Source organism: Aphelocoma coerulescens, chromosome 1 (assembly GCF_041296385.1).
Source record: "Aphelocoma coerulescens isolate FSJ_1873_10779 chromosome 1, UR_Acoe_1.0, whole genome shotgun sequence".
NCBI lineage: Eukaryota > Metazoa > Chordata > Aves > Passeriformes > Corvidae > Aphelocoma > Aphelocoma coerulescens.
Genome location: NC_091013.1, coordinates 71,006,119 through 71,026,976, shown reverse-complemented (window position 1 = coordinate 71,026,976; position 20,858 = coordinate 71,006,119). Strand labels below are relative to the sequence as shown.

The window sequence follows — 20,858 nt, the reverse complement described above, 5'->3', positions numbered from 1 at the left end:
AGCTAGCAGGCAGGGTGCTGTGCCATGGCAGAACCCAAGGAGTGCTTTGGGACAGAGTAGAGCAGGGTAAATACACTTCTACTTTCTAAACTAAGAGCTGTTTATCTTTCTTTAGTGCACATTTCAGCAAAGACCAAGATGGAACAAAGAACAAGAAACATTCCAGAAAACAGTGGGATGCAATATATTTTACCCTGACACTTGATTCTAGGATAAGATTCTCTTGAAGTACTATAGACAGTAGAGACTCCTAGTATATGAAGTAGGAATGGGATCAGAGAGTCAGGAATTAGCTGTTCTCCAGAACAAACTTCACTTTTCAGTATCAACACAGCATGTTCATCTGTACAGATAATTGATAGGTATTGTTAATATCATCACGTGGTAGTCCATGAGGAGGCATTAGTCACTGAAATTGAAATACCTACACTTTCCCTAAACCATCTTGAAGAGATCTTGAGATACAGGCAGGGGACAATGCAATGACAAAAAATTTTCTGAAGGACTTGTACTGGCCAGAGCCTGGGCAACCACATGACAGGTTTCTTGAGGATAATGTGTTATATTTGTGGTTCTGCTTAAGATACGCTATTTTTTCTGTCCACGGTTCTCACATTACCCAGTAAGCAATTGTGCATTTGCCTGCATCTGTGCCAAGTTCAGGGCTTGCTCCTTTGATGAGGGCATTTTAAAGACCAGAGTTGTTTTCAGTTCTGCCACTGTCCCATTGGGAATTGCCATAAGTCACTTCACAGCTCTGTATTTCTTATCCGCTTGTTGTTCTTGCCTGTCTAGACTGTAGTCTATCCTGCTCTGGTTTGGTGCAGTGCCATGTGAATCTCATTTCTGTCATGTCTGTGGGCCTGGGTCTGTCTTCTAGAAAAAAAAAGGCAGGCTGCAATAGATGGTTTGGTGTTCTGCTTTTCCCATTTAAATATTTATTTACAGTTTGATAAATACTCAGCTTGCATCCAATGTGTACCCTTTCAAGCTGTGCATTCACACAATGTGATGGATGTTATATATCTTGGTTTCAGTTCATCTTCACCAGATTTAACATCAAACACCAAACTGACCGCAAACCGGAAGAGCACAGGGCAGCTGAATGTGAATCCTGCAAGTGGCAACACAGCCACTGCTGAGCGAAGTAGGCACCAGAGGAGCTTCTCTGTACCCAAGAAGTTTGGAGATGTGGACAAGTGCTCGGACCCACCACGCAGTGCCACACTAGACAGAATTCAAGCATGCACGCAGCAGGGCCTGTCTTCTAAAACAAGAAGTTCATCCTCTCTAAAGGACAGTCTCACTGATCCATCCCATATTAACAATCCAACCAACCTACTGGCCACCATCTTCTGGGTTGCGGTGGCTTTGATGGAATCAGATTTTGAGTTTGAGTACCTAATGGCACTGCGGTTGCTGAATAAACTTCTGGCTCATTTGCCATTAGATAAAGCTGAAAACAGGGAGAAGTTAGAGAAGCTGCAAGGGCAGCTGAAATGGGCAGATTTCTCAGGACTTCAGCAGCTACTCCTGAAAGGATTCACCTCCCTTACTACTACTGATCTCACACTCCAGCTCTTTAGTTTGCTGACACCAGTGTCTCGAATATCCATGGTGGATTCCTCTCAAGCTATAGGTAAAACCATTTTGCTTTCCTCTCTTTCAGTTTCTGTTGCATTGACATTTGGTGACAGACCTCATTCAGCTCTCTGAACAAAGCCAAAAATAGCGTTTTTCCTTTCTCTTTGAATAGAACATAATGTACTTTTGCTTGAGCTGAGTGAGCTTTTTTTGAAACTTCATAGAAATAATGACCTGTTTCTAGAAAGTGAATCTATTGCACAATAATGTTTTGGAGGAGAGAAATCATGTATTATTTAGCATTTCAATTCTAGGGTTTAGCAGCATATGAAGTTTCTAAGCTCTGACAAAGTAAACATGTAAGGAGATGCTGTCAAAACTTCTATTACCTACTTTGGTCAGTTTTTCTGTTCAGTTGTTTTCAGACTATGTCAAACTGTTTGATTTTAAATTAGTGTTTCATGGAATTTTCTCTAAAAATATAAATATCAAAAACTTTCGTACACTCTAGATAAACTACAATAGCACAATAGTGAGTGAGGAGAGAGGCCTGGGTTATAAGGAAATAAGATGACATTTTGAAATTCCCCATTATTTAGCTGAGGTTGTGACCACTTCTTAATTACATGTCTTGAAGAGAGTTTCTGCATTGTTCCAGATTTTTACTCCTCTTTTTGGTCAGAAACACAGATACTAAGACAACTAAGTCATAACAAGCCTCGACACAGAGTAAAGGGATGAATGCCATGAACAGTCTGCCCATATCTAAGCACTTGTGTGGTGCCTGTGCTCCGGACTTTGGCTGGGTAATTTACACATTGAATAGCTGTGACAGTACCATCTGGAGGCATCTTTCCTTTTCCCTGAATACAGAGGAGGAGTAGGGAAACCATGGTCGTAATTTCAGCAACTTGTTTAATTGTATAGAATGAGAGGGAATGAACGGTTTGAAAATTATTTTCATAGAACACATTCTTTCTTTTAAAAAACCAGATTGTGTCCAGATACAATTGGTTGACTTCTGAGCTCCCACCTGAACTAGAGCAGCTTTTGTTATAGTTCTCTGTTACACCTGCTGCAGGTAGTTCATCAACTACCTTGAGCTGTGAGTTGGTGCAGAAGAGCTGAATCCCAGTTTCAGACAGCACTTAATTAATTACAGCACCTGGAACTTGGTGCAGGAGCTGTGTCCTAGCTTCAAAAGTACCCATTGACCTGTTGTATCAGAATTGTGATTCATTATTATTACCTTGAACAGTATAAAACAATAGAAGCGGTGCCTGGCAGCTGACCAGAATAATTGTTTATTAATCAATACTCACTGAATTTCCTTTTGTGTTTTAGCAGCTGTAGTGAAAATGCTACTGGTGAAGACTGTCAATAAGCCAGTTAAGTGGAAAAGATAAATATGATCTGTAACAGGAATGTGCAGTAGTGTTTGCAGAAATAGGCTCAAGCTTTACAAGAGTATTGTTGCCTAAGTGACATATTGGATTTTCAAATTAAGGCCCCTTTAAGACAAATGTGGTGTGGCCAGGGGTGTGAACAACTTGACAGGGTCTGTGTGAGTTTATGGCTAATGTGATATTGAAACCGTGACCTCTCATGAAACACCAACTTAAAGATGACTGTGGCTCTTGCTGGCCAAAATATCCATTTTGTTCTATATTTTCCTGTTCTAGGATTTCCACTGAATGTTTTGTGTCTCCTGCCCCATTTAATTCAGCATTTTGACAACCCAAACCAGTTTTGTAAAGATATAGCCGAAAGGATTGCTCAGGTATCAAAATCATTTACCATTTTGTACATCCTCAAACCCTGTAAATGCTGTTGCCTTGTTTTTGATATGTTTTGATGTTTATATTTAATTAGGTTTGTTTGGAGGAGAAGAATCCCAAGCTATCAAATCTTGCACATGTCATGACCCTTTATAAAACACACAGCTATACAAGGGACTGTGCTACCTGGGTAAACGTGGTTTGCCGTTACCTTCATGAAGCATTTGCTGATATTACTTTGAGTATGGTTACATATTTGGCTGAGGTAAGCTTTCAAAAACTTTTTACTGTTCTAACTCTTCTGTTGCCCTACAGCCCAAAGAGATAAAGTCTGCCAGCAAATTACTGGGAGCTCTGCATCTGTTATTTATAATTAAAAAATAAAAGCAGAAACTGGCAGAAAAAAACACAGAATGACTTTAAAAAATCAATATTGAACGCTAAAACAAAAGCTGATACATCTGAAAGCAGATTCCTTCTTCAGCCAGTTGGATTTTCCACCGTGAAAGCGAGAGGAAACTGGACGTTTATTTAGATCCCATTGAGGAAAATCAGAAGACTATCTCCACAAGGGTTTAGCAACATAATAAGATATCATCTGCTACATAAGGATCTGGTTCTTGATGCAAATTTGTATGCATTCCTCTAATACTGAATGGTATAATCTTGCTACAAATGTTTTCCTGTGTTCATTGCTTACTCCTAACATTTTTCACGTGTGGAGTACAGTGCTGATGCAGTGCTGTTACTGGGGATCCAAGGTTCAGTTCTGCTCTTTAGCATAAGGCTGCTTGATATTCTGACCCCATTGTCAGATCACTTTCAGGACAACATTTTCTTACTGGGTTCTCAGATTTATCCCTTCCCTGCTGAGTTGCCTTCAGACTCCCCTCTCATCCAGGGAGAAGACAGTTCTGTATTCACAGAATCACAGAATCATTTTTAGGCTGTAAAAGACTTTTAAGATCATCAAGTCCAACCCCAAATCTAACACTGCCAAGTCCACCACTAAACCATTTCCCTCACTGCCACATCTATACATCTTTTAAATACCTCCAGGGATGGTGAGTCCACCCCTTTCCTGGGCAGCCTGTTCCAATGCTTGGCAAATGTTTGCATGAAGGAATTTTTCCTAACAGTCAATCTAAAGCTTCTCTGGCCTAACTTGAGACCATTTCCTCTTATACTATCAATTGGTGCTCTGGAGAAGAGGTTGACACCCACCTCTCTACATAAATTGACTAGCTTCTGCCATAGGATCTCTAAAAACTCCTCAGGCATCTCTGATACTGACCACTCACAAATTTTTAAGAGCCTGAAAGGCCAGGTGCTGCTCCCACACTCACTTAAGGCTTCAGAGCAACCAGGCCCTGCTGCCTCAAGCTGCAATTCCTCACCTTGTTTGCACATGGAGGCTCTAAGTAAACAATCACATATGATCTTAACTGATGGTGAAAGCCATGACTCCCCTGTAGGAACCAAAAACGTGACCTTGAGGTTTTTCAGTCTGTTTTGAAGTCGAAAGACTCTGGAGAACTATTAGATCTTCAAATCAAGAGCTCTTTCTGACATTGAACCCTCCAGAGTCAAGTGTCTTCTTCACATCAGAAGCTTGTACTTCTAATAAAAAAATACTATAAGAACTATATTTGTAATAAAGAAATGCTGTAAAAATGTAGGTGTTCAAATTCTTTCTCCTTTGCTTTCCCAGCTTAGGAAACCATTTGCCCCTTTTTTTTCCCTTCAGTGCTCTCTGTATGGTCACTAGTGCTGCAGCACCTCCACAAAGGCCATTGCTCATGATCTTGCTCCCCTTGAAATGGGTTGAGACATGCATGTGGAGCTTCTTTTCTGTGCAGTTCCCCCTTGCTGAAGATTGGCACCACTTACTGTGTCAACAGCAAGTCAGGCAGGTTTTCTACTGTAATTAAGACACATTCCTCACATAGCACCATCAGCAGCAGGATGACAGAGTTGTAAGCACTGACTTCCTTTCACTGTATTTACATTGACTGCAGCTCTGTTGAGTCATGTCTGGAGAATATTTATATGGGCATAGAGTAGCTGCCAGTCTGGTGGAGTAGCAAGAGACAAGAAACCATCTTATTCAGCCTGCTGTGGCCTTGAAATATATTTTTTTCCAGCTTTCAGAATGTTTCCTCTTTTCTTCTTAGTTAGTCCCCAGGTCAGGATAAACAATGTGCCCCTGTCTCCTATAAACCAGCTGTGGGATATCCTGTCAATAGGTAAAGCCAAGTAGGCTAACAGCCCCATGGGCAACCTGCCCTTGAATGTTATAGCCATACACGGCCTTGAGTTTTAACAATCCTGGTTCAGTCGCCAGCACTTGGGACAGAGGGAAATTGTGAGACAGGCAGTTCTTAAGAACAACAAAGGAAATTGTATTGCAACAGTGACCCTTCCAAACACAGGTGTAGCTTCAGAAGGAGGTGTGTACCACAAGTTAACACTATGAAAACAAATGCTCTCAGCAGAAGGTAGAAGTTTCAATTATTGCTGTTCAGACAAAACTTTGAATTTAACCTGTTTGATGGCAGGTCATTGATTCTCATCAAGGGGTATGATTCTAGCATAAAATCCAGCTCTGTTATTACCCAAATCTTACAATGACAAGTAGTGCTCCTTACTCAGTTTTACATATGCTCCATTAATGAAAAATTTTAATTTCTTCTGGAAAACTACTGGGAGATCTCAATCTACAGATGAGGGAAAATCACTCTTCAGTAGTGCAGTAGAACTCTCAACCTCCAGAACCAAAATCAGATCAGCATACAAACATATTACTGAACACTTACTTTGGTTTTATGCTAGTTTTTGCAGATTAATTTTTAAAATTTAAACTTTTATCATGACAGCACACTCGTTCTAGGAGTATATCTGAATTGACACGGGTCATGTTAAACTAGTGACCAGGGTCATGCTCAAACTTAAATAGCTAATGCTATTAATAGAAAAAGGACAAGAATCCATAGTGCATGGTAATAGGCTTATGGTAGATTTTTCCACCTCCTCCTTGTTAGATGGAGGATTGCTTGTGATAAAAACATAAGCATTTATAACTTGCTCAAAACCAAAGAATCACTAGAAACTAAACCGCCTATATTGCAAGGGGAAGCATGCCCTAGATCAGGCATTATCCCAGTAATGGCTTGTCTATCACATGGCTTTTGAAATGCCCTCTTTATTTCCTCAAAACATTTGTTTGACTTCATGGCATTGCCTCAGAGCTGAGTATTTCTTCACACCCCCTGCCACACTGGGAGGGGCAAAAGGAACTGTCTCCTGCAGTAGAAGCCCAGGCAGCCCTTGAAAGAGAAGGCTTTCTTCTCCACTTAGTTCTGGGTTAGTTGCTGCTTCAGGAAGCGGGCAATGTTGCTAACGCAATGTGGGTTCCTGAACCCAGATAAGACCCCAATAGTAGCTGCACACAAGAGAGGAATCCACAATTTTTCAAAACAGGTCATATGTACAAGAGTCAAAAATATAAATAAATTCTGAGAACAGTTGTATTTCTTCTTACAGATACAGTGGAAACTCTTTGTCCTGGAATCCTCTTATCCAAATGATGTGTTATCACAACTCCATCTTGCTGCTATTTTTGTTACTTCTGGCAGCAACAGAATTTATATTGTACTAAATGCATGTTAAGGTTGCTATTCTTTCTTTAAAGCAAAATATTCTTTCTTATTACGAATTCATTATGTATTTAAGTACATACTTGGACTACCAACCGCCACATATATTCAATTCTTTTGACAACAAATTTATACAAACTGTAATGGAAATTAGAAACTTTCAGATATAAGGTTCCTATAAGAGCTTTCTAAACAGCAGTTGAGACAAAATCCCATTATTTCCCAAGCATTCCTTTTACTATCCTGAAAGGTGTTGTCTGATGCAGTAGCGTCTGTCAGAGAACAAAACAATTTCTTTCTGTCATCCAGATAGTTTTTTCTAATCCTACACTGAAATTGTATACTGGCTGATGTGCTGGATCACATAAACTATTTGCAAACAAGAAATCAAACTTTCCATTGCAAGATCCTAATAGAAGGCAGAAAAAGACTCGGTAACCCTGTTTTGAAGAATTCTCTCTCAGTAAAGGTATCTGAGGGGCTGAAGGTATCTAAGGGCTGAAGCACATTGCTGTGTAGTACCTTTAATTTAAGAATTCTTCCTGTCTGTTTGTAGAGGAATAGATAACTATAGTGAGTTCCCTTTATTGTGCTGTTAATGGAATTTGCTCACTTTGTTTTATGAATCACTAATTGCTACTCACTTTTGCTGATGAAAGAAATCGGAAGATATTTAGTGGGATAAGATAGGTTCCATTTTCACTGGCGTGAAGCATTCTAATTTAATAAAAAGAGAGGCCTTATCCTTCTATATCCTTAGAAGGATATCTAAAAAATTACTAAAGTCCACTTGGATAAGAATTGAAATTTTTCTGTGGTGGAAGACGTGAGGCATCTTAGAGTTTTTATAAGCAATTGTTTTCTAGATCCCAATAACTCTAATAGCCCGTGTTAGAACTTTTTTGTCAGCCTGAATTGGGAGGATGGTGTTTAGGATTGAGGCTGTGGTAACCTCCAGCAATAACATTTGATTGCCTCTGAAATTTGTGGGGTGGGACAGTGCCTGTCACCAGTGTAAGAACATCCTGCCTTCCAGGATGTTTTCAACTGAGATATTTCACACATATACAAACAAATCATGGCTGTCCATATGCCTCTGGAATTACTGTCATGTATATATATGAGCACAGTTACATTTCCAAGTTCATTGTGATATTCCAGGATCTACACTCAGGTGTCTGAAAACTCCAGGATCAAGCCCTTCTTTGTATTAATCTGTACAGTAAGAGAGCCAAGGGGCTCCACATCCTCCTAAACAGAAAATGTTTCTTTGGCACTTACAGTCAGTGAGCACTGGCAGTGAAGTATATTTGATAAATATTTATTGATGTGTGAATAGTAGTAGTTTTGTTTCTTCATTATGTTTCTTTTTTCTCACTGACTTCCAGCAAATGTAGACATAAAAAGATCCTCCCCTGTTTTTATTGGATGTGCTTACCCAATTACAGTGTAAATTTTACTTACCAGTTTACTCAACTGCTGAATGTGTTTTCTGGATAAGTTAGGGCAGGCATGTATAAAATAAAACAGGCTGGCATTTGGCTCCTAACTTAAGCTCTTTTTTGCTTCATGCCTGTATCATCATCAATTGTGAAATTATTGTAAAATGGCATTGCAAAATCAGTGAGTGAAGAGAGATGAAGGGTACAATTGGTGTTTGTGAAACTAGGAGCTTTTTGCTTAAGAAGAAATGTCTCAAAATTTTGTTATATTCACTTTTCTTTTAACAGCTACTAGAAAAGGGCCTTCCTAGTATGCAACAGTCCCTCTTACAGATGATCTACAGTCTTCTTAGTTATATGGACCTGTCAGCTATTCCTGTGAAGCAGTTTAACATGGAAGTGCTAAAAACCATTGAAAAATATGTACAGGTAAATACCATGTCTTTTTTTTACATTCCTATAGGAACTTAGCAGCATTTACTATCGTAAGTTGATTTTCTGCTGAAGAATTTACGACTAGATTAGCAGGGAGGGTTTCAAGTGTCTAGTGTGGTACAAAGTTCATAAACACCCGGATGCCTCATAGCCTGTGCATCCCTGGAGAAGATGCCTGGCTGTGTGTTCACTGTGGGGGAAGGGTAGTACCTTAGAGTACCTTGGAGAAGCCTTAATACCACCCAGAGCCTGAGTGACCATTCTTTAATTATTAGCACAAGGAAGATGTAGCATAAGCACTTCTCTTCAGACACCTCTGTACCTAATTCCTGACAAGTGAAAAATATATGGGAGTATTAGAAATTCACAGAGGTAAAAACTTGTGTCAAGTCGCCTTTTTTATTAAATGGGTATTCTGCTATGGCCTTTACATTTATTCATACTGATTAAGGCATTCAGGTAGGAGATTTTAAATCCTCTGCCAAGTTGGCTTTGTCCACAGGTCTCCCAGCTTGCAGGCCAGTTCCCTAACAGCGACACCTTAGGCAAGTCTTGGTCTCTGTTGAAATTATTCTGCAATTACGCACCTTGTCACTGACCAAGAGAGACAAAGAATAGGGATATTCCAATTCTACACTTTAATTATGTGGTAAAAAATATGACTGTAAAATGTAAATAATCTTGAATGTGTGTGAATCTTGCCTTCTGATTGCTGAGTAAATATATTATTTCTAGAGCATTCACTGGAGAGAAGCCTTGAATATCCTGAAATTGGTAGTTTCTCGTTCCGCCAGTTTAGTTCTACCTTCCTATCAACATAGTGATCTTTCAAAAATGGAAATACATCGAGCGTGGAACAGTGCCTCCAAGGAGCTACCAGGGAAGACTTTAGAGTTTCATTTTGATATCTCAGAGGTACTTTTTGTAGTTTTCCTACTCAACACCTTAATTCTGACTTCTGACTGGACTCTCTTACAGCAGTCTTTACCCTGCAAATCCTGTGCACCTTGTAACTTTATAGAACTGAATGGTCCTATTAATGGGCAACTCACTATATTGTATGAAGCTACAGAATTGTTTGCAGCATTATAGATTATTTCATATAGATAATAGTGAGCTGTTGAGGTTAAAAGGAAATACAAGCATAGAAAGGCATATGGTACTATTTGCTTTCCTATCAGTATAGTTCTAGAAAATGCTGAGACATCCTCTTGTCAATCCAAGATAGCATTTCAATACCTGTTGGAAAAGGGCCAAAGTGTTCAACACGCTTTAGGGAAAAAAAAATATATGCAAGAAGTGCAGATTTGAAATTAACTTCATAAACTTTCTGGGGTTTTTGCTGGTTCTTGTGTCAGGAACTAGTGACAGTTGCTTTGGGTATTATCTATCCATGAACATAAGCTCTTTCTACTAAGTATGGCAGTTGTTACTCAGACATTCACACTGGAAAATAGGAAACATACCAAGTGATGTGAAATTTGCTGCACTCCTTGTTTTATCCCTGCATATGATCTTCAAAATAATATTTTCCTTCAATTGAAGCAATATGGTTCTTAAAAGTTCATCCTGAAGCAGGGTGCTACTGAATAATTACTCTTTATTTAAGACTCCAGTTATTGGGAGACGGTATGATGAGCTGCAGAGTTCTTCTGGGCGAGATGGTAAACCCAGGGCAATGGCTGTCACCCGAAGTACTTCTTCAACCTCATCAGGATCTAACTCCAATGTCCTTGTTCCTGTGAGCTGGAAGAGACCCCAGTACTCTCAGGTAGGTAGCCCACTATTCATTAGTAAGTTGCAGTCAGAGCAGCTGAATCAACACATACTTGGGTCCTTAAATGCTTGTGCCCTCTGTGTCCTGTGCAGTGCTCCTGGCTGGCTGGGGCAGAGGCAGCACAACATCTGACCATGTGTGCTGTGTGTCTTTCTTGGACCCAAAATTGGACTGAGTTATGTCCATCTTCTATCCCAAAGCTGGTTTTCTTTCAGCTTGCAGGAAATGCATCTCTTTAAGACCGCTTAAGTCTAGGTCAGATTTAAGTAAAAATGACAGATGAGTTCAGATATTAGCAAGGGGAGAAGGTAGATAGCTTGTGCAACTTTTAAAGTTGTTTTCTTGGGGTACTGAATAAAAAGAACAGTTTTCCTAGAAGTGATATTTGATTACCTTAATGATTTTGGTTATCTGCAAGTTAAAATAAAGCCATGCGGAATAAACACATTTATTGCTCTTTTCACTTTTTTGATATTGCAAGTTATATAGCAGTGGCTCAAGCCCAATTCTACAAAAAAAAAAATTATACATGTGCTTAATTTCAGGCTTCTGAACTGTCTTTTTAAAGTGATGCATATGATCCAATGTTTCCTTATTGTACTCAATGGAATTTATAGACTAATTTAAATATAATAAACAGTAAAATCATTAACAGCTATTTTTATGTTTCCTCCATGCATAGTTGCTCGGAAAGCAATCCTTTGAGCACTTAATGACTAATTTCTTTGGTTGGTTCCTCCTAATTAAAAATCGCTAATGTATGTTTCTAGCCACAGGGAGAATGGATGGTTAAAAAAATGCTCACTTGAGAAACATCTTGTTTTCTAGAAAAGGACAAAGGAAAAGCTGGTGCATGTCCTTTCCCTGTGTGGTCAGGAAGTTGGGCTGAGTAAAAACCCTTCAGTAAGTAGCCTTGTATTGACCAGTTTTTTATTTCATTGTGTCCTTAGCATGGAAAGCACAGAACAGTGTTTCCCAGAGTTGCTGACTAGATTTGCATAGTTTTGAAGTCACTGCTGTCATTATCCTTTGTACTGGCCCAGGCTGTGTTTCTCAGCATATGGACCAGGGAGTGAATGGCCCTTTCACTTAAAGAAGATTCACTTTCAGAGCTATGTGTGGTTTTCTTGTGGGAATCTGTGATGCTGTAGGTTTTACTTATGCCACCTCAGTGGGTAGAGAGTAATTACCTTTGTATTACCAATCCAGAACCTTAATAAAGTAAAAAATTAAATTACAGAAATAAAATGGGAGGGGAAAGGGTTGTGTGTATCTGATTTTTCTGTTAGACAGTAGTTCTGATGTTACTCTTTAAAAATTAATATTATCTGGTGCCAGGAAAAGGGTGATTGATTACCCAGGGTGGGAAACACTTAAAATAGTCATTAAATATTTTCTACAGAAAAAGGAAAATTCCTCAATGTTTTTGAACATGGTGTTTGTCACTTGTATTATGGAGAACAGGTCCTTTGTTTCTGCAAGACAGGAACTGTTTAATTTTTGCAACTAAATTGCAGATACAAGTATACTCAGTAGGAAAGAAAAAATTATAGCTTGTTGTTTTTTCTAATCTTGACATATTTTTTAACAGCTTGTTTACTGGAGGGGTTTTTTTTAATGAACTTACTATGTCATCCCCTTGACAGTATTTTCTCTGCTAAGTTCTCTGAATTTTGTTCCTATATGTGTATATAAACATCCAGGCAACATCAATCTGCAGCCATTAGGAGGTAGCTGTAATATTCTTGGATGTGTTCCCACAGTATGAAGTTGTTTCTTTGTACAAGTTTAATCTGAAGGCACCTGTCCAACATAAATAATAAAGAGTGTTCTAAAAATACTCAGTGAAGGAATTAGGTGTGTACTGGAAATACAGTCTTCTGAATAACCAATTACAGCTTTTAGGAAGAAACAACCAGAGGGAACAGTTTGTAACAAAAGAAATCCTTTGAATTGTAGGTGATTTTTTCTTCCTGTGGTGATTTGGATCTGATTGAGCACCAGACGAGCTTGGTCTCTTCAGAAGACGGAACAAGGGAGCAGGAGAACATGGATGATTCAAACAGTGAACAACAATTCAGAGTCTTTAGGGACTTTGATTTCCTAGATGTTGAGCTGGAAGATGGGGAGGTATGGTATATTTTCTCTGAAACAGCTTCTTTATTAAAACTTTTATACTCCTTCTGCTAAACACTTCTCTTCTTGTAACATAAAACTTTAACTGTTTAACTATAAACGTAGTTTTAAATTCAGATTATTTATGATGTTCACATAGTGTTTATTTCAGTAGCATAACAGTAAAAAGACTACCACACCCTTCCTTTCTGAATCTACTTTAGGAAACACTGCAAAACTGTTACTGGAAAATAAAGCGTCTGTTCTCGTACCTTGTCAGTGAATTTACTTTTAAGTGAACTTATTTTAAATACAATTTATAACAGTCTAAATTGTCAACAAAATATATATATTTGCTGATTAAAAACGTATAAAATGAAATTGTTCCAAAGCTGTTGGTTCATAAGGAACCCCCTGAAACATTAATTCAGGCCTTCAGGCTGCTGTTATTCCTGCAACTGCCGATGAAATCACTTAGAGATGTACCTTCCACTCTGCTGAGGTGTCTGTGATTTCATCGTCTCATGCAGGAGCTAAACAAAATCCTGAGCACCCAGATCAAGTCTTGACAGGTGAAGCCTGTCAGCTCACCTTGAGCTGAAACTGCTGAAGGGAAGAAAAAAAAAGTTGAAAAACTGATAAATTTTTGGGGGCTACAACCTTTAGCCTTGCTAATATCAAACGTGGGGTATTTCTTTCTATTTGGTTGGGAAAGGCCAAAAATTAATATCCGTTACCAAACAAGTCTAACAATTTTGTTGCTGTTTAAAAGTTCAGAAACTGTCAGTTCTTTTGAAAGACTTAAGGCTCAGGTGTTCAGCAAACCTAAGAGTTTAATAACTTGTCATAATCTGGACTTGATTTTAGTATTAATTCTCTCCATGATCACTCTTAGCCCTGAGAAGAACATGTGCACAGGAAGAAATATTAATTTTTCTACCTATTTGTATTATAGTAGTAAAATAATTTTAAGGTAAACAGAACACTCAGGTGTGAACTCATATACATCTACATTTTTTTTTCCAATGAAGAGAAAGGATGAAAGAATGGGAAAAAAAATGTCCCAAAGTCTTATTTTTCCAAGTCAGGAATTTCTGTATCAAAATTAGTAATCTTGGCTCACAGATGCCCATGACCTTGCTAAGGAAGGAAAAAAAACCAAACGAAAAGTGTAGTTGGCAGCAATGGTTGAAAATACATTAGACAAATATTGAAGGAGCTTCAGTGTTCCAAACAAGCATAAATGATAGAACAATAATGCCAGGTTGTTTGGCAAAAATATACTGGCTGCAGTAATTTCTGTGTCTTAAATGCTTTCAAGATATTACAAGGATCTAGGACTGCAATTTTGACTGAACATCACTTGATAATTTTTTGCCCACTGAAATTCAGGAATTTCTTCTTTCTCTTCACCAGTTAAAACCATATAGAGAGTATATATAATTGTGCACAACAATTCCTTTTAAAATGAATTTACTTTCATGGACTGTGACTCTGCAAAGATTTTTTTTATACATGTGGCCAACTTCAAGACCAAGGCCTAAATTAATTGATATGCTAATCATCTAAAGTGGGTCATGAAACAGATACTAAGCTTCTCTAGTTTTATGTGAAGTAAAATTAAAAATGTTAATTTTTACTTAGTGGTTTTCAAGTTGCTATGGGTTGCATTCCAAAGTTTAGTTCAGACTTAACTTACTGTTTTAAAAATAAATTCAGGCCTGGTGTAGAAGGCTACTTCTCTAATGACTGAGTTGAGAGTGTTATCATTTACATCTTACCTGAATTTGGTGTATTCATAAACGTGAAAAAAACAGTGTTAGAAAACTTAAGCTAGCAAGAGCAACATCTGTCTTTCAAAAAAACCCCTATGATTTAAACAGGCCAGTGATGGTTGGATCATCTGCAGACCACAAGGTGTACTTGTTTGAAATTTCCTAAAGATGTAAAAGCAAGCAATAGTTATTTTCAAACTTGAAAGGTTTCCTGAAGACTTGAAGTTTCTGTGATAATATTTGTTAAAATTGTAGGCAAATGTTTGTCTATGATATCTTTCATGCAGTAATTTTACATAGATTCTTTCTATTTGTTTTTCTATCTGTTATATCTGCTACTCAGGAACTTCAGGTAAGAATGCTACTTGAACTCAGATGTGCCAGCATATGTTATGCCTTCTTGCAAATTTATATTGTAGAATAACATCATAGTTTTGCTGTTGCCTCCCCCCTTCAGTGTGTGCGTAGGTGAGTGTGTGTGTGAGCTTGAATTTCTGTCAGGTGCTTCATTTTTTGTCTTGTATTAGAAATATTTTTGAGGTCTTTTTCAAAAATTCTGCTTCATTTTAAGTTTGTTTTTGACGTGCTGAACAGTCTTCACAAATTTTGTAATATCTTAATTCTAGCATTAGTGTTTTTCAAACTGAGTCCTTTTTCCTTTTGATATCTTTGTGCATGATTAATGTGTAGAAACTTCATTATTTATAGAGTTTGGGCCATTCTTTTGTAGGGGCAAATTACGTGTAATCTCTACCTTTTCTGTTGTGGCATATTGTCTCCTGTTAGCATCTTGCTAAAGCTGATGTCTGAGACCTCTTAAGACAGTTTATGTTATTGCTATCAGACTGAATTTAATTGAAAAAATAAACTAATTCCTACAGCTTAATTTAATACACCTGTATGGTCCTACCAACTTTTCTGGACTCATTTGCCCTGTGAGGAAGACAGAAAAAACACATCAGTCATTGCCAGTTTGGGGCCTAAATTTTAAGTTTATCAATGTATAGAGAGAAGTGAAATGATAGAGAATTTTAATGAGTTGTACAAATGATACAGAAATCAGCAACCACAGAATTCTGCATATTTGTTTCTGAGTTTATACATCAGTTTTTATGCAACCCCCCTAAAAATCTCTGTCTCAAAATGCCTGTGCTGTGAGATACATCCATATGGAAATAGTGCCTTGCTACGTAGTTCCACAATACTTCTGCCTATACCCTACAATATTTGAGTGATTCCATTAACTCTGCATACTTTGTCAACACAGTAAGGATGAAAACTTGTGTGAAAGAGGTATTGCATGATTCTTACTGCCTCTGTGGAGGAACTTTACTGCTCTCCCCCACATAGGATTACTTTCCCTTCTGTCTCTCCTTTCCCCTGGGCTGTTGCAAAGTTTAAAGCTGCAAGGGCACATCTGCTCCTCTACCAGAGGGTGGTGACTGTGGGAAGTTCTGTGTGGTACCTGCTCACTGGTGGCCAGACACATTTATAACATGTGACTGTTTTCCTCTGAGTTGATGTTTATCACTGGTGACTTTTCAGACGGGAGATGGCTTTGCTCCTGCTGTAGATAAAAATTAACAACCTCTCAAATACATCTTTGCTCTTTCTTGTTAACTGTGAAAGAAAGATTGCTTAACAGACTACAAAAACCACAACTCCATCTTCATAGACGTGTGCTGACCTCCTGTTTAATTCAGTATGGTTCTGGGTGCCCCTGTAGCAAACTCATGCTAATCCAAATGTTATGGGTGTTTGAGTTATACTGTTTCATCTCTTTTACCCTTTCCCCTCACTTTTAATTCACTACCCCTTCTAACTGCATGCCCTGGAAATGTCCCTTTTATTTTTCTTCTTTTTGCTGGCTTCCTTCTTTAAGGCTTTGCAGAATAAAACTACAACAGGAGATATTCCCATAGAGATGGGCTGCTGAGTTTACTGATAGCTTTGCTAGGCATCATGAGGATCAGGGTGTGATGACTCTCATCTTTGCATGCTTGCTTATTTACGCCGTTTTGTCATTTGTTACTTCAGTAACTGATGTGTTTGTGGAGGATGTCTCATTGCTGCATGTGTCCTCCAGCCTTTGTGGGGGGAGGACAGACAAGAATTTGTTAAAATAAATAGCTTGGAACAGAAATGTCATTTTTATAATTTAAAGAGGCCTGACTTCTTAAATCTTATGTGTTCTGTTCTCTTTCCTCACAAAACTACTGTTACCATACCAGTCCCAGGATGAAAACACAGGGTTCTTCCAATAGTGTGTCAGGCTTCACAACAATTTCATGTTCATTTTCTCTTGATTTTAGTGCATGCCTTAGTGCCTTAGTGCATTAGCACACAAATGTTCTTGTGAATTGCAAGGGTTGTCTTTTTCCTAAAAAATATTTTTTCTATTTTCATCATATTTTTTCATGAGATAGTGAGCTTAGTGTCACAAAACTTAACTTCCCCTCTTTCTATTCAAATTCCACAACCATAGTAATGATGCAACATAAGATCAATTTGTGCAAGTTTATTGATTGTTAAGGAGATAAGATTGCAATTTAATCTATTGCACTTTATGCAGTTTGGTCCCCATTCAGTAAACATCTGAGTAGTCCCCAATTACTCAAGTGTTTAAAATCACAATTCTGCTTAAAGGACCTTCCTAAACTGAGACCTATTTCTCAATGATTGCACATGATTTCGATATACATAAACCCAGGAAAAAATCATAATCAGTTATTTGATAATAATATTATTTTTTAGGCAGAACTGTATTTTTTTTCAAATTAATATTTAAAATATCAGCTTGAATTTTCGTCGATTGACTTGCTTGTTTAAGAGTGTTGCAACTTACAGAGTCTTGTTTAAAATAGGCAGCCCTGAACCTTAAACGTAAACATTTTTCTCTATAAGTTTCCTTCCCATGTTGATGCAGGATTGAGGGCTTTCACCTAGATAAAGTACCCAAAACTGCATCTGAATACTTCTGGGGAGTTCTTTCTTGCTGTCTCTGCAGGTCCATGGCAGGAGCAGTTGTGGATGTGGTCCTGCATTTGCCAGAGAGGAGCCTGGCTAGACTTAGGAAGGGAGCAAGAGATTATTGCAATCAGGGAAAAGGCATACAGTCCACTGGAAAATATATAAAGTAAATAAATGGGAAAAGGGTGGAAAACTAATTGTCATTTTTATACATGAAAGAAATCAAGTGAATCTCTTTATCAGTTCCCCAGCCTAACAAATGGTTATGGAATTTGCTTAACGCACTCAGCTCTATGTAACTGCGTGTGGGATCGGAACTGAAATTCTGATAAATATAAAATGTTTGGTCCATTTGACTGTGTCCTTTTTAAAATGTGAGATATCAGGCAATGCTTATGAGACTATTCTCAAAATACAGATTCAAATAATTCAAGCAGATTCAAAAATAAGCAATATGGGCCTAGAATAAAAGTTTAAAAGGTGTGCTGCTTAAGTTGTTACATTTTTTGTGTAAAGCAAAGGTTTGTTCAAATCTACTCACCATTATGGTTATGTATATAAAGCAAAGAATCTAAGATCTTTAACCTAAGTTTTGCAATTGAACCATTGGTATGAACTGTGCTTCTAATACTTTTAAACATCATGAAAAAATCCTTTAAAATTGCTTTCAAACTTTTCTTTTGCGTGTCACTGCTCTATTGGTACTGAGGAGTGTGTATATGTGGACTTACAAAAACAAATTCTTAAATTAGCCAATGCATGAAAAACATCTACTACTGAAAAGACTGAATGTTCATTTAACTGCCATTTCCATGCTTCTGCTCTTATCTCCAGGTGAACAAACAAGATAATGCTTATTTAAAGTTTTTACTGTATTTTTACATAAACCTATTTCTGGAGCTAACTTGGATCAGGTGTTAGCATATGATTAGTTTCACATCAAGAAAGCTCACCCTCTGTCTGATTTCAGGGTGAGAGCATGGACAACTTCAACTGGGGAGTGCGCAGACGGTCCCTGGACAGCCTGGACAAGTGTGACATGCAGCTGATGGAAGAGAACCAGCTCTCAGGGAGCACACCCAGCCTGAACAAAATGAACCATGAGGACTCGGATGAGTCATCAGAGGAGGAGGACCTGACCACCAGCCAAATCTTGGAGAACTCAGACCTAGTAAGTTGCAAACTTGAAATTCAGGAAAAGATTGGGTGGTGGTTTTAAATAAGCTGGGCTTTTAGTTTCCTCTGCCCAGGTGCAATCTAATTAGCTGAAATTGGTGGGTACGTTTTCCCTTATTTGCAAAGGTAAACAGGAATTTTAATGCAAAGTTTGAAACACAGGAAACATCAGATCTTCTTATTTGCCTTTTTTTGCTATGGGACAATTTTTGACAATTGGGCCAATAGTAAATCTTTCAGATGTACTAAGTACTTAAAGAAATAGAACAGGACTCCAGGCTGGTAAGCAGTGTCAGATTTTTATTGTTCACTTCTGGGATGCTTTTAATAAAATTTTTATGAGAGAAATATTGAAAAGGTCATGTCTATATACAAACTAAGAGAGCCACTGTCACTGCCCTTTAAGACACAGTTCTGCTTTGCAAGTTCATGAAAGCAGCATGTGGTAGGGTGTCTGTATGCTCAGTTTTTCTGTGCTTTTGCTGTCTTTTAAACAGATTATAAATCTTTCCCCATCTGAGGATGCAAATCATATTGACTCACTTTCTACATCATGTGACACAACCTCAGCAGACCCTCATCATTTTAACATGGGAACATCCAGCTTTGATGTGTCTTTGCCTGATATGAATAATCTCCAGGTGTCTGAAGGAGCCAAGGTGAATACATTTTTTTCTTTCTGTCCCAACTGGACTGTATTTTATATAACATTGTTAAAATTTTTTTGCTTGCACTTTTATAAAGGGTTTGATCTGTGAAGTCAAGTACATTCTGGCTTTCTCTGTGTAATGGCATAGTACGATACCTTCATGCACTACTGCCCTTTCATACCATTTCCTTTCTACTTCACTCATTAGGTAAACTCTACTTTCTTCATTAAGATATTTTAATTATTGTTTCTTAAGTATGTTGCACTACATATGCACCAAAATACTACAAGCTCATTGGAAGACAAATTCATGAACTGGCCACAAATTACAACACCAAGGCAATTTTTGTTCTTCATGTTGATTTAAAAGAACGATATGCCAGCTCATGTGGTGGGTGTATGCGTGTATTCTCTGAAATATTTTTGTATGTGGGGACCTATTGTACAGTTGTGTGCCCTGGATTCAGTAGTTGCCTTTTGGCAGACACACAGAAATTTTAAATTCATGACCACAATATTAAACTATCCTGGGGGTGGGGAGGCAGGATTTGCAAGGATACAACAACCATGTTCAGCACAGTGTATTTCAGACAACAGTATCAAAAGATGAAGACAGAACAAGGTTGGTAAATCATTATCAATATGGGGATGGTTTCTTCAATTTTCTGCTTGACAATAGTTGTTCATGAGAGATGAGGTGGATCTACTCCTTTCACTGTCTCTTCAGGGATATAATCTGGTTGTGAGGGGTGTATGTGAATTAGTGGCTTGATGATACTGATGGCTTATGTCAGTAAAGCTTCTCTGTCATGTCTGAATTGTGTGACTTTTGCAGAAAGAGCAGTGTATGAGACTGGGGCAGGGGAAGAATATATCTTCTGTAATCATTGGCTTTCCTTCTTGCCCTTCCCCCCTCCAAATGCAGCCACACAAAAAATTGATACTGCTAGCACTGCATATTTCAGAAGTAATGGAAACTTCTGCTGAAGAGGTCATAGAAAAAGAGGTTGGAATTGTGCCGAATATTGAACAAATTGTTTGTGTCAGAAACCGCTGCAGTAGGAAGAAAGGACAGGAGGAGGGAAGTGTGTGTAAGGATAGGAAAGGAGGGGAACCTCTCCAAACAGTGGTTGTGGAGAAGGTAAACTCATTATCATTTGTCAAAACAACTGTTGGTAGACAAGTAACTACATAACAACCATAAACAGCAGAAGTTGGCAGAATTTCAGTTCAGGAAGCAGGAGTCAGAACAGACACATTTGCAGGTGGTGACTGCAGCTGATCTCATGCATCCAGCTGCAGTAGCTGTTGGTGTGTACATTAAGAACTGCAAATCACAGCTTAGGAGTTCAGTGTATGTCTGCGGGGTTGGAATCTTTACTGTCAAAATCTCTTTAATGTCCCATGTGCCAATATTCATCAAAAATTAAAAGCTTTGGAATAAGTCAGTAAGTGAAGAATCTAAAATCAGAGCAGTTTCTTGTGGAATTGACAGGCAAAT

The 20,858-nt window shown here is 38.2% G+C and overlaps 1 protein-coding gene across 8 annotated transcripts in view; it reads left to right on the top strand.

The window, feature by feature from the left end:
• Positions 1-20,858, top strand: part of FRY (FRY microtubule binding protein) — a 227,936-nt gene that overhangs the window by 183,415 nt on the left and 23,663 nt on the right. For all 8 annotated transcript variants that reach the window (XM_069012422.1, XM_069012413.1, XM_069012369.1 and 5 more), the window contains 10 exons: positions 1,038-1,639; positions 3,267-3,364; positions 3,457-3,627; positions 8,749-8,889; positions 9,631-9,810; positions 10,505-10,666; positions 11,501-11,575; positions 12,632-12,802; positions 18,503-18,703; positions 19,206-19,367. In XM_069012422.1, coding sequence (XP_068868523.1) covers positions 1,038-1,639; positions 3,267-3,364; positions 3,457-3,627; positions 8,749-8,889; positions 9,631-9,810; positions 10,505-10,666; positions 11,501-11,575; positions 12,632-12,802; positions 18,503-18,703; positions 19,206-19,367 — 1,963 coding nt within the window. The remainder of the gene's footprint in view (positions 1-1,037; positions 1,640-3,266; positions 3,365-3,456; positions 3,628-8,748; positions 8,890-9,630; positions 9,811-10,504; positions 10,667-11,500; positions 11,576-12,631; positions 12,803-18,502; positions 18,704-19,205; positions 19,368-20,858) is intronic.